Raw genomic sequence first — 18,861 nt, 5'->3', positions numbered from 1 at the left:
AGATGGCGAGCTGGTCGAAATCAACCAAAAACATCTTATGACTCTGCAGTTTTTAAGATACAAGACAGTAGCTGTAATTCTAAACCAATGTTGTTTGCGAGTTTAAATAAGGTAGTATCTTTGTGGAATGTTAGTGCGAGATTATTACCCCATCAATATTAGTTAGTGTTGACAATGTATAGAAATGTTTTCTCTAGACAGCTTGACGAGTAATTAATTGATTATGATGTGTAAAACTTTCATGTGATTGGTTGTTTGTTTGAAGGCAAGGCCTTGGAGTCTCTTATACTGATTGTAATTGGTTAAGGGGTGACAAGAAATAAAGATGGATTTAATGCTGTCTCGGGTGAAAACCAGGGACTTGGCAGAGAATCGTTTTGGGAACATGAACGAAGCTTGTGTGTGTCTTTTGTTAGCCTAGCGTGGAAACGACCGAACCCCGGTTACCTAAGTGAAAGGTTTTTAACCATCAAAAATACCTATCACAGTACACGTACCTGGATATCAACGTCTCATGCATATGTCAATGACTCACTGTATTAGACAAGCAACTTATCGTATGGCTGAAACACAGTCAGCAGGCGCACATGTGATAATAAATAAATGCGATATTTACTAAATGAGGGCCGCCATCTTGAATGCGGCATAAAACTAAATAAGAGACAAGTTGTGAAACGCGTTTTTCAGATTCCTACAAATCAGGACAAAAATACCAATCTTTCGCAGAAATACGATCCATTGGGGTAATATTAACCCAACCAATAACAAAATTCGGCCGAATTTGTCGTTTTCGTGTGAAAAAACTCCCTTAAATACGAACACCTAATTACACGAAAAACATAGAACACTTTCCCGGGGTATCTGAAACCGAAATTGTCATCTAACTGTATGACCGTCGCTGATTGTCTCCTGAGCTGGAATGACAATTTTTGGTTTCAAATACCCCAGGAAAGTATTCTATGTTCTTCATGTAATTAGGTGTTAGTATTTAAATAACATTTAAATTCTTCTCGCCGGCAAGTTATGTACGTTTAAAAGCTCTCAATATCAACGGTTTATTACCTATTACTGTTCAAGGTCAGACATATTATATTTACGTTTCATCTGACGAACTGACTTGTTTTTCATGTAACATGAAGGGACATACTCGTAAAACTTGCTCAATCTCTCAAACAATGAATATGCAAATGTAAATGATGAAAACAATAGTGATCAAAATAGCTCTCCAACAGACTCTGAACAGGTGAATGTAGATACTAATTTAAATTCTTCTGACACCTTGCACGACAAAGACGATGACTTAATTGATATAATTAACACCCTAGCACCATATACTGGGATAAGCAATCATGCGACCGATGGTGCAACAGATAACACTGAACTTGAAACTGAAATGAAAAATGAAAAAATACGAGCAAAAAGCGCACGCACTCTAAATCGCGAGTTAATAGAGAAGAACAAAACAATGACCAGTTGAATGACGAGAATAAATGTGAACCAAGTTCTAAAAACCGTAATGATGGAGATGAAATCGTAATTGTTGAGGAAAATTATCCGATTGATGAATAGAGAGTACGAATTCCTTTCAAATGCATCACCATCGCCCCACCCCTTCATCCTCAAAACCCCTCCCACACCTCTATGCCAATGTAACAGTGTGTAATCCAAAGCCACAGCCCGAGAATACAGTGTCGACCCCACGGCCATTTCCATCATTTCCCTCACTTGAGTTCACAGTTGAATCCCCGCGCTACTCGCCACTATCCGAAATCCCCATTGACTCAAGTGGTTTTACTGACCAATCACAAGACCCTTTCAGTACACCTATGTCACAAAATAAAACCGCTGATGATATGGAGGAAACTGCCAGTGAATGTAGTGAGGATGAGGGGTCTATCATTTCAGATGTTTCAACATAAACTGATTGATAGCAGTGAATCTGCTAGCAGTGACAAGTTACAAAAGGGTCAAACAATCAATGGTGAGTACTATGCTTCATAGTGATCCTCTGGAATCTTTGTTAAGAGTATCAAGTCGAGGCCTGAAACAGATTATGAATGTTCCCGAATCATGAACCAATTGCTTGAATTAATCCGTTGTGACCACTGTCTCCACTCTGTATATGAATACAGTGGTCACAATCTGTATATGAACTCATTGTGACTGTTGTGACCACTGTATTTACTCTGTACATTAATCCAGGTGGGTTAACGAGGGGGCTCACAGTGAATGGAAATGATTTCCTACGAACGATTCAATGCTTTACGTAGGTTAATACAGGTTGACATGGAACAATAGACGATGCATTCATTCGGTGCATGAATGTTCACTTAAAACATTAGATTACATATTAGTTATGCTTAACTTGTACATTTCATGTATTCAATTAATTAATTTAAGCTCGCTAACCAATAGTAGTAGAACTTAAAAACAAAAACAAAAGTTGTAATGATATGAAAGGGGACATTCAATAGAATTTATGTTTGATACTTCATGTTTATGAATGCATTTGATTATGATTCATCATGAAATAAAACAAATCGTCCTTAAAGCATGTTGACAACTAATACCTGGCTTAAGTTAATATACCATGCTTCATGTTCAAGTATCGTGGTTTCAAGACAAAATCTCTACTTTGTATTTGTGGGTTTGTAACATCGTCCCACGTTCACATTCATACTCCACGATGTCACTTATTAGGTAAAATATATACACTGAACATACCCATTCTGGTTAGTGTTACGTAACATTCTGTAGTATCCACCTGCAAACTGTATACATCTAGTTTTATTACCCATGTCTATTCTATATATAAAGCGTTCGTAATGCATTAGCTGCATCTGAAGTTTATTTTTTCGAAAACGATATTCCAGATGTAACGCGTATGGTTTGGTTACCTCGGTATTCATATATAAAATTGTTCCAATGCTAATTATGTCGTGTTACTAAACCAAAGGAAAAGAACATATAACTGTTTTATTTTTCCTTAAAATAACGTATGCTTTAATCGCTTGTACAAAGCAATGTCAATGGTTATAATTAGTTTCTAATGTTGACATTCTGTTTAAATGAAAATTGCACAAAAGAAAAATAAATGGCACTATTATGTTTTTTAAAAAGGCATCACCAACATAAGCATAATTAACAATCACAAGTGGTGGTAAACTGTCCCATTAATTAGATTAGATTAGATTAGATTAGATTAGACGACTCGGTAAATAATATTGTAGATATGCGCTTGCGAATTCGATGATTTTTCAAATGTTTGTTAGAAATGGAGTAAATAAGATATCAAATTAGTGATTCTATATTATTCGACTTATTTAACTTTTATAGTAATTGTCATTCATTACTCGCTAAAGAATCTGCTGGATGAATGAAACTATTCAATATTATGATATTGCAATTGGTAGTACCTCTAAGTACAACCCAATAAAATAAATACTGAATCCCATTAGCGTGATTGTCATTTACAACATACAATGATGACAATGATACCTACTTTATAAGTATATCCATTGTCTTTTTATGAGGGTGGTAATGATAACATTCACTTAGTAAAACAAATCACAGCAGCAATAAAAATACGAAATGTATCATTGAAGGTTATTGTGCTTCCATTTCAAAGTCAGCACTAACTAATTAATCGCGTAGAAAAGTAGAAGTACTTCTCACTTATCTTCATTCGATGATCAATATCTCAGCTCTCACATGGTTATTAATACCGCTATCACATTATATGACGCCGAACAACTAATTATATTACAAGCAGTGCTGTCAAAGAACAACCCGCCGTTAATTTACTATGTAACACCGTGTTTTGTGTTGATTTAATCCGACTATTTCAGTAGGCAGATTAAATTGATTAATTATTAAAATCAATAAGTTTATTACGTTCGTATTAGATTTCCCTGGATGATTACCTGCTTTGAATGTTTTTATCCCGTCTACTAAATATGTTCTGTTTTATTTTCTATTTCGTAGACCATGATATGTTTGACACTTCAACTATCATCATGGTATTCAACATTGATTAATGACACAGACAATTGTAAAATAAACTTGAATTGTGTGTATTGACTTTCCCAAGAAGGTACCACGCCTTCTTTATCTGCATTCACACGTTCTGGGCTAGCGTCGATGTGGCATGTGTGTGACGCTCACAGCGTAGAATGCGCCGAATTTATCATAATTGGGCTACTCAACAATTCTATACGGAGGAACCAACCCCAGGTTGTTTAGCTTTGGCGTATCTATTCCAGCTATGTGTTCCAGATTTGAAAGTCACTGAGAATATTAGTTTTAGTTAACATTGTTTCCCTATTTAAATAAAGATTTTTTATTATCGAGTGATGATTATAAACCCGCGACCGGTTGGTCTCTCAAAATCAATAATTAACCTTTGTATACCAATCGGTCAATTGCTATGATGAAATTTGAAATCAGGTAAGTAGTCTATTCAATATGTAGATAATATGATAATGTGAATTGCTATATAAGGGTAACATTGATGACATTACGGTCTGGTTTATTACGTTGTTGTATTAGCGTATGATCGTGCATATGTGGCGCGATGCCCGGCTTTTGCGATGCAAGATGTCCTCACCAGTTGCACGGGAAGTTTTATTTTGATTGGTTCCAGTAAAGTTTATCGTCCTTACTGCAACGACTGAAGCATTAAAAATAAAAGGTTTTTGTTTTGTTTTTATTTGAACTAGGTTATCCGTTTGGTTTGTTTGGCTGAATACATTAGTAGTACAGATAGACGGTAACGTAAAGAAAGGTTGAGAACATATGACATGGTATATTTCATGTGACGAATCCCTATCGCCTTGAAATATAGTAGTTAAGTGATTACTGGTATTTTTTTCATTATACCTGTTTTTCATAGTGTTTTATTGGTGGTTAATGGTATAGTGCTGTGATGTGTTAAATAGACAAATATTCAGTATGCACTGAACGTATCGTTTGTCCAATAATAATTAATATTATACATCTGTCATCGTAACGCCATAAGTTACAGCGTGCCGTAGTTTAGCGGTATTTTACGGGGTATTTTAATCCTACCATATTAGGAAATGTGAATTCCAAATATGGAATGATTGCGCGCGTAAGCGTCCTCTAATAATAAAACAAACATGACTGCCACCAGAGTTTGATCGACTCCACACAAAGAAGTTCGCTGATTCTGATCTAAACTTTTTAGATTTCAGCATTCCCATGATGTATCTTTGAAATCAAAAGATGTATAATAATAAGGTTATTACGAGGATACCTTAAAGTATGCACTCAGACAGTACACCGTCGCATCGACCTCCGCTGCGCGTCGGTCGATACTGCCGCTGTACTGTCTTCGTGCATACTTTGAGGTATTCTCGTAATGACCTTATATTATTACACATCCAGCTTGCTCAATAATATGTGCATATGCAAATAGGCTTAAACATGAGTATCGAGGAACACGCTGTTTGAAATAAAAATACATACATTACATTTCAATAACAAAAATTTTGTCTGAGTGATTAAAATACATTATGATAACAAAATCCCCAAATTAGACATGCTGTAAACACACATTTAGTGTTTGCAGTGACCAGTATATAATAAATGTGCTCATTGACGGGACGTTCATAGATTACTGTAATGAGTGTAATACCACCAGTGCTAAACAATCAGTAAAAAAATATAAACCGGACATTAAATTGGGATCAGTATTATCCTTCCAACGAAAATGACGAAATTATTTGCATAATGAGATGTTCATAATATCTTCTTATTCAGAAAATACAATCTATAATGTTCCAACTTTATGAAATTAAAATACTTCATGGGTTTGGCAGTCAGGTACCTACCGGTACCATTCCAAACACCAGGATGCGAAATTATTGAGTATGCGTGATTTAATGCAACATGCTACAAATCTAACGATATGTTGAGATGCTGTTTAGGTTTAAGTGAACAATATTTGTAAGTGTGATTACCATATAAGGGAATACGTGAATAGAGGAACAATGTATTAAACTGACTTGTATGTGCAGATAGGTGAACAGATTTAACGTGTGTCAAGCAAAATGTATTTAGATATAATGTTACTGCTGTACTGTTACATTGGACACGCACCGATAACATGTGTTCGATAACTGTTTAATTTGATGCACTTCCGAAACCAACCACACCTACAATGATTCAACCTGAAACCAGAAAACCAGAAATTATATTATTAAATACCTATGTCATAAAATGCTTATGTATAAAACACTTTTGTGTTTATAAGAGTATCTAAAACACGTTTCTCAAAAACTCAAGCAATGATTCGACCTAAAACACTGTAAACGTTTCATGCACCAGACACTATTGTATGCAGTGTGTAATACGTAATTAATACAATGAATATTGCTAAATAGAAACAGCTTATTATTTGTCCACGCACGTTGTCAACAGACATTCTGTGTAATTTGTAGAATAAATATAGCGACAAATTTAACTATTTTTGTATTTCCAACAGCTTTATACATAATTGCAACGGCAGTTCATTTTTCATATGTGCATACTATGTACTTGTCATAAGTTCTTTGAGAGATGAAATATAACATGCAAAGTGTTTTTACCGATTTATTTTTACACGGGTAAATGTTGAATCAAAGTAACCGCAGTATGAAGTCGAATTAAACCAGGCAAATTGGCTAACAATCCTTCAAAATGCCCGGAGCACGATTTAGGTTCTTTTTGAATTGACACCATGCTGATTGTACATCCTTGATTAAAGTTTCAATATCAATCACACGACAAATATGAATTGTGGATAATACGGATAAAAATGGAACAGCGGTAAGTCGTGTCACTGGGAATTGCAACGGTCGATGTCCTACGGCACGAGTCGACGTAGACAAATGATAATATACCTATACAACTTTAACGATAAATACATAAGTAGATGAAACCAAAAAACGAAACGCCAACTATGAAGGACTTCATTACTTAGTATATATTATTTACTAGTTAATGCATACTCGTATGTCATTGGTTAGTGACAGACTGCCAGTCCCACAACGAACATATGATATATATACAACGAACATTATATGTATATATATATATGAATGTATCGTTGATATTCAGGTACAGTTGAACACTCCGAATTTGAGCAAGCAATGGATGAGCCTGTGAAGAAGACAAGAATTGGTTATTTAGTGCAGGATTTCGCCCGTCGGACGACATCGCACGGTGTAGCTCGAATCGCCGCCTCGAATACACGCTTTCGAAAAACAGCCTGGATACTTGTGGTTCTCGGTGCATTTACAGGGTACAGTATCCACGTAGGCACGCTCATCGCCCGATATCTGCGCTACGACGTCGCTGTAAAGATAGATGTGATGTCAGAAGATTCGGTGACGTTCCCGGCTGTAACTGTGTGCAATTCAAACAAGTTACGACTTTCTGCTATACTGAATAGTACGTATAAAGACCTGGCTAAAGTGAATGAACCACGTTTTTCTTTCACGTATCGTGGTAAGTAAAATATTTCTCGCCAAGCTTAATATTTTGAATGTTAAGCTGATTCGTATCATTATCATACGTTTTCAATATATGCGTTAACAACTTAACCCATGATTTGTTTTACTATATATTAACTACACATGTAATACGCACATTGTTATGCACATCACATGAGTATATATTTATTTTGATGAATCGTTTTCATCGTTATAGATAAAATGTCCATAGACCGTCTATCTGATCAAACACTAAAGTGCATGTTTATCGGTTATAAAGTTATAGAATTATAAAGTCATTTCCGTGTTGACAATGTCATTTTATTTCAGAATGAACGCATATAGAAATAGGTAATAGAAATGAATTAATGTTTTCTAGTAACGTCGTGCATGGTACAATTTGAAAATGTATCACGCAAGTGACACTGTGCGAGCTGAAAGTAACCAAAGTATGCCATTGTAAACCGGTCTTTAGACATCCATTGCGATAAGTAAGCATGACATTTATTGATTCAATTGTAAGGCTATACAGTCGGGGAATTTATGTCAATCTTTGTAAATTGACCACACAAAATTGATAAATGCACTCCGTCGTTGACCTGATTCATGGAAATAAAATGAGTACATAGCACATCGTGAATATGGAATATAAATCAAGTGAATTGCGTGTGTCAGGTATAAGGTAACGAGAGGACATGGCAAAATAAATCTTAGGCAGCAGTTTTGCTCCGAATAATAATGACATAATAATTTTCAATTTATGATCCTTTCCTATTTTTCTTAATTTTCCATACCCATCCTGTGCCACGTATTTATTTATTCCAATCTGGATATAGTCGATCTATGTAATGGCGCATACATTAAACTCTCGTATGCTGTATATGTCTTTGTATTCCAATCGTTTAACTTTACATTCGTCAATTAAATTGCATCTAATGTTTACTTACAAAGGAATCACTAGGTTGAATTTCAAACGTAATAACCAAAACGATTGCGCCATTTTCATGTGATATCACCATGCAAGAATTGTAAAATATCTCCATGTTATTTTTCACAATATTTTATGAATCACGGAAATCAAATTCTCAGACTGTTTTGAAATTTAGGTTTTTCTAGTAGTTTTATATATCAGCCAATGTGCATTCTTGTTTTAAAGTCGCACTGACTGACTCAATATCCCCTCTATCGGTAGCGTTTCGAAATAAATTGTTCTGACATTCTCAGATCGCTGCTGTAAAATTGGTACCACCGCACGGCACGCAAACAATTACTAGTATCCTCGGGGGCGGACATCCGGGCATTTTCACCGCCTGGCAACCCGCGGAGGTGAAAACAAAGGTCCGAAACTCGCATAAAACGGTACTTTGGGATGATTGTTGAGACTCCTCTGAACAGTGCAACAAAATTAGCCCTACGTGTGTAACATATATAAATTTGGTTGTTCGGGATTACTTCAAAGTTGAGTTTGTGTTGTTTTCTCGAATTTTCACCGGCTCGACCGGCGTTCCACAGCAGCGCGCACAGAGCCTATAGAAATGCATGGTACAGTGGTGCGCGTCTTAGCAACGTGGAACGTCTGTGACGTAGCTCCGCCCCCGAGGATAAAGTTTAAGGTGATTATTGTGACAAGAACCGTACTATATCAGCTACTGATATTTGACACTGAACGTCACGACTGTGACTGATAATGCAACATGATCACGTGATAAATGGGTAAATGGTATAACTAATGTTATTGACAAATGATAGGTACTCCACTCGACGTTTGCTTTTATGACCGCAATTCATACTTTATACACCGAATTAAAGAATGGGACACATACACATATGTTAGGTCATCTTTTGTCACGCATTATTGCACACACACCGTGCTTACCCTGATATCGCGCCCTGTTATCATGGACAGTTTAATTAAATAATAACACATGCTTGTGAGGGTAATATCACGATTTGTTGCCTGACCAAGGGATGGTGGTCATGAATCATGACCAACAGCCCGAGGGCAGACAACAAATCGTGATATTAACCGAATAACTATGTGTTATTTATTTTATCACATCGGACATTCACCATGACAATCACAGCTACCATACAGCACTCACACCCGCTCTCCCACAAAATAACAACACTTATTTATGAAATATGCAATATTTTATTTTATCTATTACAACAAGTTTAACATTACTCAATAGCATACATACATTTTTTGCTGAAAAAAACAACGAAATACACTCAGTAAATGTTATTTTCAGCCATGGATACTCTTTTAAGTTGAACCGTGTTTCAGCAGTGTGAATCACTCAAAATATCGAGAATAACTTTTTGAAATGATTTTGTTTGTATTCACAAGCCACACAGCTTTGTTTAGAGCGTTTTCGGTTAGCATCGGCGTGAAACGCGTAGAAATGCTTACAGCGTAGAACGCGCTGCAGCGACCCCGGCTGCGACGTTTCAGTGGCGGTTTTGCCGTACATTTTTGCTCCATATAAAAATACCCTATACATCAAAACAGAATATCTTACTTAATATCCATTCTGGCACGTTCACTGTCTATTTCGGATGGCTAAAGTTCCTTCAAAACCCTGAAAGCAACCCCGAAAGCAACAGCGGCCAAAGCATCACCAGTGCAGCGAACGTCAATTTATGCGCAGTAGCGTTGCGCAGTAGTTCAGTGACGTCATCCATGTGATATACCCATGTAATATCCACTTGGCGGGCAATATACCATGTAATATCCATTTTTATTCCATGTCATGTGACCGAGTCTCAACCAATCACAGCATGCGTAACAGCAGTGAGATGTGATAATGTACTTTATTTCCTAGACAATGTCACGGTACGTGATTCATGAACAGTTTTGGTTTGCCACGAAATACGATCTGTCATTCGATATTATGTATTCCCATTTCCGATACGAAGTGATTAATTGAGTTACCACTGACGCGTTACAATAGAGAAGCACTCCCCGCTGGCAATTTTATCCTCCCGTATGTGAAAGCCGATCAAAGCGGTTAACGACCACTCACATCGGGACCATCAATAATATAGTACTATGTAACATCGCATAAATAATTCCCCATGGGCATTACTGTCATAAAACAAACCGATGTTAATTTAACGTGTAACTCCATGTGATTGCGTTGACAAAATCAGATCATTCATACAACTTTCGGCACAACAAAGGCATTCTCTTCATTTTTAGAAATATTTATAAAAATCACTAGTGAAACTTAAACTGTTTTCTATTGGTTGATTGAATATTATTAGAACGTTTTTCAAATGGCGTCGTTTCGCACTGTGCTCGCTGATTTGCTGATACGATTAAATTGCCATTGAAATGCATAACTATTTATAAAGATGAAAGTAATTTGTTTGGTTGGTCGGATGGTTGGTATCAAATTGTTATATCCACCTCAACCCTCAACAATGAAAAGTTTTGCTGGTTTTGCTACCACAAAAAAAGTCCGACTATCACACAGCTTATTGACTATGGCACTCGAGTTAGGTACATGAATTATATGTGTTTTTTGTCGTGATTGTACGTCTCTCGTGCTGTGTATAATTGTATGTTGTACGGACGGTGGTCGTCGCGCCGCGTTCAGTTCGACGTGCGACATACACAACGCGTGTAAAATGCATTGCTTGTTTACAGGAAATTCAAACAAGCACTGTGCGACGACCACCCTTTAAAATCACAATTACTGCTCAATTTCTCATACACGAAATCTAGCAAAGCACAGGGTTTCAAAAGACTACTCATACCAACTACAAATTCTCTTCCGTTTGGGTTACACGACAGAGTAGGAACTAATACAACTTTCCGCGTCACTGTGTAAATTGTTAAATTGTTGCTTTTTACAGGACCATGTATGCCAGGTGACATGTCATGTGATGATGACAGTACTATATGTATAAAACAGTACATGTGGTGTAATGGCATAGTGGACTGTCCTAATGCTATCGATGAACTCGACTGTCAACAAGGTATTGTTTCAATGTCTGATGTATTTGTGTTTTCAAAATCGATGTGTCCGTGTATTCATGTTTGGTGTATTTGTGTTTTCATGTTTGATGTATTTGTGTTTTCATATTTGATGTATTTGTGTTTTCGTGTTTGGTGTATATATAATTTCATGTTTGATGTATGTGTGTATTCATGTTTGATGCATGTGTGTATTCGTGTTTGGTGTATTTGTTTTTTAATGTTTTATGTATTTATATTTTCATGTTTGATGTATTTGTGTTTTATGTTTGATGTATTTGTCTATTCACGTTTGATGTATTTGTGTTTTCATGCTTGATGTATTTGTGTTTTATGTTTGATGTATTTGTCTATTCACGTTTGATGTATTTGTGTTTTCATGTTTGATGTATTTGTGTTTTTATGTTTTTATGTTTGATGTATTTGTGTTTTTATGTTTGATGTATTTGTGTTTTATGTTTGATGTATTTGTCTATTCATGTTTGATGTATTTGTGTTTTCATGTTTGATGTATTTGTGTTTTATGTTTGATGTATTTGTCTATTCACGTTTGATGTATTTGTCTATTCATGTTTGATGTATTTGTGTTTTATGTTTGATGTATTTGTGTTTTATGTTTGATGTATTTGTCTATTCATGTTTGATGTATTTGTGTTTTCATGTTTGATGTATGTGTGTATTCATGTTTCATGTATTTGTTTTTTAGTGTTTTATGTATTCATATTTTCATGTTTGATGTATGTGTGTATTCATGTTTGATGCATGTGTGTATTCGTGTTTGGTGTATTTGTTTTTTAATGTTTGATGTATTTATATTTTCATGTTTGATGTATTTGTGTTTTATGTTTGATGTATTTGTGTTTTATGTTTGATGTATTTGTCTATTCACGTTTGATGTATTTGTGTTTTCATGTTGGATGTATTTGTGTTTTATGTTTGATGTATTTGTGTTTTATTTTTGATGTATTTGTCTATTCACGTTTAATGTATTTGTGTTTTCATGTTTGATGTATTTGTGTTTTTATGTTTGATGTATTTGTCTATTCACGTTTGATGTATTTGTCTATTCACGTTTGATGTATTTGTGTTTTCATGTTTGATGTATTTGTGTTTTCATGTTTGATGTATTTGTGTTTTATGTTTGATGTATTTGTCTATTCATGTTTGATGTATTTGTGTTTTCATGTTTGATGTATGTGTGTATTCATGTTTTATGTATTTGTGTTTTCATATTTGATGTATTTGTGTTTTCATGTTTGATGTATTTGTGTATTCCTGTTTGATATATTTGTGTTTTCATGTTCGTTGTACATTGTATTTGTGTTTTCATTTTTGATGTATTTGTGTTTGAATATTGTATGTAGTTGTGTTTTCATTTTAATATATTTAGTGTGTATGTGTTTTTTAGCTCCGCTGTCGACTTTGCCGAGCGGAGCTTATCATATGAGTGATTGTCCTCCATCGTCGTCGTCCTTCGTCGTCCGTTGTCCTTCGTCGTCCGTTGTCCGTGTCAATGTTTTACTTTTCCGACTTCTTCTTGAAAACTACAAGCCTGAATGCTTTGATACTTGGTGTATATGTACCTTGGGTAGACCTCTTTTAGGTTTGTTCATTTCATGTTGATATCTTCAATTCTCTAATTTTGGTGAATATTTTTGTCATTTTTGGTAAAAAGTGATATTTTCGACTTCTTGTTAAAAACCGCAAGTGCAATTGCTTTGATATTACATATATAGGTACTACATGTGGACCTCTCTCAGATGTGTTCATTTTGTAATGATATCTTTAATTCTCTAATTTTGGTGAATATTTTTGTCATTTTTGGTAAAAAGTGATATTTTTGACTTCTTGTTAAAAACCGCAAGTCCAATTGCTTTGATACTACATATATAGGTACTACATGTGGACCTCTCTCAGATTTGTTCATTTCGTGATGATATCTTCAATTCTCTAATTTTGGTGAATATGTTTGTAATTTTTGGTAAAAAGTGATATTTTCGACTTCTTGTTAAAAACCGCAAGTCCGATTGCTTTGATATTACATATATAGGTACTACATGTGGACCTCTCTCAGATTTGTTCATTTTGTGGTGATGTCTTCAATTCTCTAATTTTGGTGAATATTTTTGTCATTTTTGGTAAAAAGTGATATTTTCGACTTCTTGTTAAAAACCGCAAGTGCAATTGCTTTGATATTACATATATAGGTACTACATGTGGACCTCTCTCAGATTTGTTCATTTTGTAATGATATCTTTAATTCTCTAATTTTGGTGAATATTTTTGTCATTTTTGGTAAAAAGTGATATTTTTGACTTCTTGTTAAAAACCGCAAGTCCAATTGCTTTGATACTACATATATAGGTACTACATGTGGACCTCTCTCAGATTTGTTCATTTCGTGATGATATCTTCAATTCTCTAATTTTGGTGAATATGTTTGTAATTTTTGGTAAAAAGTGATATTTTCGACTTCTTGTTAAAAACCGCAAGTCCGATTGCTTTGATATTACATATATAGGTACTACATGTGGATCTCTCTCAGATTTGTTCATTTTGTGATGATGTCTTCAATTCTCTAATTTTGGTGAATATTTTTGTCATTTTTGGTAAAAAGTGATATTTTCGACTTCTTGTTAAAAACCGCAAGTCCAATTGCTTTGACATTACATATATAGGTACTACATGTGAACCTCTCTCCGATTTGTTCATTTTGTAATGATATTTTTAATTCTCTAATTTTGGTGAATATTTTTGTCATTTTTGGTAAAAAGTGATATTTTCGACTTCTTGTTGAAAACCGCAAGTCCGATTGCTTTGATATTACATTTATAGATACTACATGTAGACCTTTCTCAGATTTGTTCATTTCGTGATGATATCTTCGATTCTTTAATTTTGGTGAATATTTTTGTCATTTTTGGTAAAAAGTGATATTTTCGACTTCTTGTTAAAAACTGTAAGTCCGATTGCTTTGATATTACATATATAGGTACTACATGTGGACCTCTCTGAGATTTGTTCATTTTGTGATGATATCTTCAATTCTCTAATTTTGGTGGATATTTTTGTAATTTTTGGTAAAAAGTGATATTTTCGACTTCTTGTTAAAAACCAAAAGTTCAATTGCTTTGATATTACATATATAGATACTACATACCTTTCTCAGATTTGTTCATTTCGTGATGATATCTTCAATTCTCTAATTTTGGTGAATAATTTTGTCATTTTTGGTAGAAAGTGATATTTTCGACTTCTTGTTAAAAACTGTAAGTCCGATTGCTTTGATACTATACATATTGTTCATTTTCTAATGATGTCTTCAGTTCTTTAATTGAAATGTGCATTGCTAACAGCGGAGCTATCTCAGCCGATAGGCTGCTTGTTATTTGGTAAGTTGGTGTTGCATATTGACGTGTACATGATTCTATAATTAGCGTTTCAGTATCCCCATAATTGATATGTTCGTGTTTTCATATTAGGTTGTTCATATTTCCATATTTGGTGCTAGAATATTTGTTTTGTTTTTCTTGCTGCTCCAGGGAATTGTTTATCCAATCAATATAAATGTGACAATGGTAAATGTCTGCCTCTATCCTTGCAATGTAACTACCGAGATGATTGTGGCGATAACAGTGATGAACTCTGGGGTGGATCGTGTTTTATTAGTAAGTATGATCAGTGTGTATAGTTATATAATATAAGGTTATTACGAAGATACCTCAAAGTATGCACGAAGACAGTATCGACCGACGCGCAGCGGAGGACGATGCGACAGCGTACTGTCTGAGTGCATACTTTGAGGTATCTTCGTAATAACCTTATTATTATACATCTTTTCCTTCCAAGGATACATCATAGGAATGCTGAAATCCAAAAAGTTTAGAACAGAATCAGTGAACTTCTTTGTATGGAGTCCGGTCAAATCCTGGTGGTAGCAATGTTTGTTTTTATTATTATAGGACGCTTACGCGCGTAATTATTCCATATTTGGAATTCGCATTTCCTAATATGGTAGTATGAAAATACCCCGTAAAATACCGCAAAATTACGGCACGCTGTAACTTATGGCGTTACGGTGACAGATGTATAATAATACATGTTATTAATATCATTGAATGTTATTTTTTATTAGTATTTACAATAAATAATGCGATGATCTACCAACTAATTATATAAAAACTTGACGTAATTAGGATGTAAAAAGTCTATTATAATATTAGTATAAACACTGTGTTACTGTTCGGTTTCGGTATTCGTGGTTTGGAAATCCTACACTAGCTAGAACATTGTTCCGTGTTGGTGGCGCATATGATAGACCAATATATTTCATTAATTTTCTTCCGAGAAAAATGACTGTTTGTTTCCGACAATGATATCCATGGTTGCCAAAGAATTTAGATAATGATAAATTGTATATTTATACTGGTAGTATTGTAGACTTTCACAGTCGTGAGGATCTGAAGGTAGGTATTACTAATAATTTATACGCATAATTTGAACACTCCACGCGTTCAAATGTGTTTGTGAATTGCTGAAATGCTCAACAAAATAGCGTCATACAAGTTTGCACTTGTATGTGACTTCAACAGTTTTATGAATTTGGCTGAAAGCCAACAATTCCCTGTCTATTTAATAAATAATTTGAATGATATTAATTTCTTCCGGCGTTTTATATGTACCAGCGTCCACAATAACAGTGCCATCTGGCGTAATAAATATATGTATTCTCTCCAAATCAGCAAACTGAAATAAACGCTGATCGTGTTCTATTAGGACATATTAACGTGGCGGGTGACCCTTATACTTTACTTGTAAAAGTATTTAACAATTACTTCCTGGTGACATCAGATTCACATCGTCAATACAGTATTTTCCTTAATACTCGAACCCAAAGTTCATAACATTTGTGAACAAAGCATGACTTCATTGATTTCTATTGATGGATTGCGCATACCATTCAAACAAACATAAGACTGGTTTATATTACCTGCACATCGTAACACAGAACAATGCACTACTTTTGTATTTACTTTGCAGAGGGGTGTATGCAAGGAGAATACAAATGTGAATCACGTGAGTGTATTCCAGAGTATAAACTGTGCGATGGTCACGTAGGCGACTGTGCAGATGGAACCGACGAACCCGATGACTGCACCCTTTACCGAGGTATGATTTAATACAATTACAATATACTTTCCGATATGGATTTGTTTATGATGTGTACAACGCAAGTGCCATACATTGTTTATGTACTCGAAATTTGTTTACAAACACGGAATTTAATATATGCATGCTATATTTTTACTGATTTCTGGTGAGTTGCATGTGGAGCATGGGGATAAAAGTCTGTTTTTACCACTGAAGTAAATATACTAGTAGCTATGCGTCTCGACAGATCAACGCCAATGTATATACAGAATGAAGTTGGGTATGTTAGCTCTGGTTCATTGCACTTCGGAAGCAATATGTACTGCCGATTGAAAAGTTATTTTTAGAATATCGCAAAAAAAGTGTACTGTTTAGCCCATCAGAAGTTATGTTTATTTCAACATAAATTTGCAAAATTTAGCACAAATTCACATATGGATCGTAAATTTAGCAAAGGTTATCCGTTTCTTTGACAGTCTGTTTGTGGAAAATGGCGTCTCTCATATACGATAAATATGTTTTCATTTCAGCTGGATTTTGCGTGTATAGCACCACAAAGGGATTTCAGTGTGTAGGACGTGAGTATTTTACGTCATTCATTTATTGCACGTATTAATACATATTTACACAATATTATAATTATAATTTACAAATGTTTAGCAAATTGTCTATACACAATTCAAAATATTACTATATATATGTACAAATAATCAAATTGATATAAAACTTTTGCATATATTCAAATTAGTACACCTATATTTACTAATATTTAAATTTATAAATTGTGTTCAATTCTGTATTTTCTTATTAGCTTTAGCTACACTATATAAATATATCATTATATATATCACATTTATATTTTATAACTATATTTTTCAATGACAGAACCTCTGCAAGGTTTGCCATGTTACGGTGGGCAAATTAAATCATGTCAACATTCAAGGCAATCGGATAATATGTGCATACAGCCGTATGATGTGTGTAATGGTGTGGTGGACTGTATTGATGGTGGTGATGAACTAATTGGCTGTGAAGATCGTAAGTCATAGTTGCTATGAAGTTGATTTGTGTTAATAATGTAATTGTATATCAAATGATACTTCACCTCGGTTGACAATGAACCAACACTGTATGTCCATCGATGTTTGGGTTAACATTAATATTACTATATACCGAATAAAGAAACAAACACTAACAAATTACATATAGTTATTCCACCAAAGCCGAGAATTACAAAAACGTCTATATGGTACTTACGGTGTATGTAATTATTATTACTATTAAATATCAACAACGGCAAAAAATGTTAAACACATTAATTTTTGAATTACACAAATATTCATTTGTGATAATTAGTGTTTACAAACCACCCTGACATACTTATAGGATTAAAATGTATGTGACTCTCCTGAAAGTCTGTAGTGAGACACGTATTACTAGTCGATTGTGAGACAGGAATATTTACTGCAGTTGACTGGGATGAAACACTGTTAGTTGTAAGTGACTTTCGGGCCATTTCACATTGGGAATCTGTTAACTATAAAGCTAGAGATGCATCAATGTTGTCATCTTCCAAAACTATTTCATAATTTGAATCACAGTCAAAATCCATATCATTAGAGCCGGAAACTGTTGGTTTCTAGGAGTAATGTACTCTATTCTGACTAGTACTCTATTCTGTCCAGTTAACCGAATTATGTGTCGCTCTACGTGAGTACAATCTAAAATGGCAACAACAGTAGTTTTTATACTATGGTTTGTATATATTTTGATAAGGTTGAATCATCATTTTGTTCAGAGTATTATAACCAACTGGATGATTACCGAACCAGATATCACCAGGTGCTCCATTTACCGAAGGTCTCTGTCATAGTGCATCTAAACTAGGGTTGAGCTTACAGACGTAAGAAGTAACAATAAACACATACAAATAATGATTATGAAATAAATAAATTTAAAAAAAAAACATTATTATCATTCAATAATAAATAATAAACAGCATTGTTGATGGATGAACTCACCGGGAATAATATGCATTATTCCTTTACCAATGGTATCATCAGTGACTTGGTGGACAAACTCGATTCCATCTGAAATAGTGTTCACACTAAATGTAAACCGTTTTCACCAATTTTCATGACCTCTTCGATAGATCTCAAAGACGGTCAATTGAAGAGGTTACATCAAATACGCCTGTCTTCTCTTATATACAATCGTTTTTGCATAATAATTCAC

At 34.5% G+C, this 18,861-nt stretch overlaps 1 protein-coding gene across 1 annotated transcript in view; it reads left to right on the top strand.

The window, feature by feature from the left end:
* The window catches only part of LOC144362086 (uncharacterized), a 36,575-nt gene that overhangs the window by 5,543 nt on the left and 12,171 nt on the right, over positions 1–18,861 (top strand). Inside the window, exons 2-6 of the mRNA XM_085508563.1 lie at positions 7,120–7,509; positions 11,355–11,477; positions 15,018–15,143; positions 16,516–16,644; positions 17,512–17,664. Of these exons, the coding sequence (XP_085364689.1) occupies positions 7,120–7,509; positions 11,355–11,477; positions 15,018–15,143; positions 16,516–16,644; positions 17,512–17,664 (921 nt within the window). The remainder of the gene's footprint in view (positions 1–7,119; positions 7,510–11,354; positions 11,478–15,017; positions 15,144–16,515; positions 16,645–17,511; positions 17,665–18,861) is intronic.

This window comes from Saccoglossus kowalevskii, chromosome 15, assembly GCF_978046115.1.
Source record: "Saccoglossus kowalevskii chromosome 15, keSacKowa6.1, whole genome shotgun sequence".
NCBI classification, from domain to species: domain Eukaryota; kingdom Metazoa; phylum Hemichordata; class Enteropneusta; family Harrimaniidae; genus Saccoglossus; species Saccoglossus kowalevskii.
Note: the sequence above shows the minus strand (reverse complement) of the source record. Positions and strands in the feature narration are given on the sequence as shown.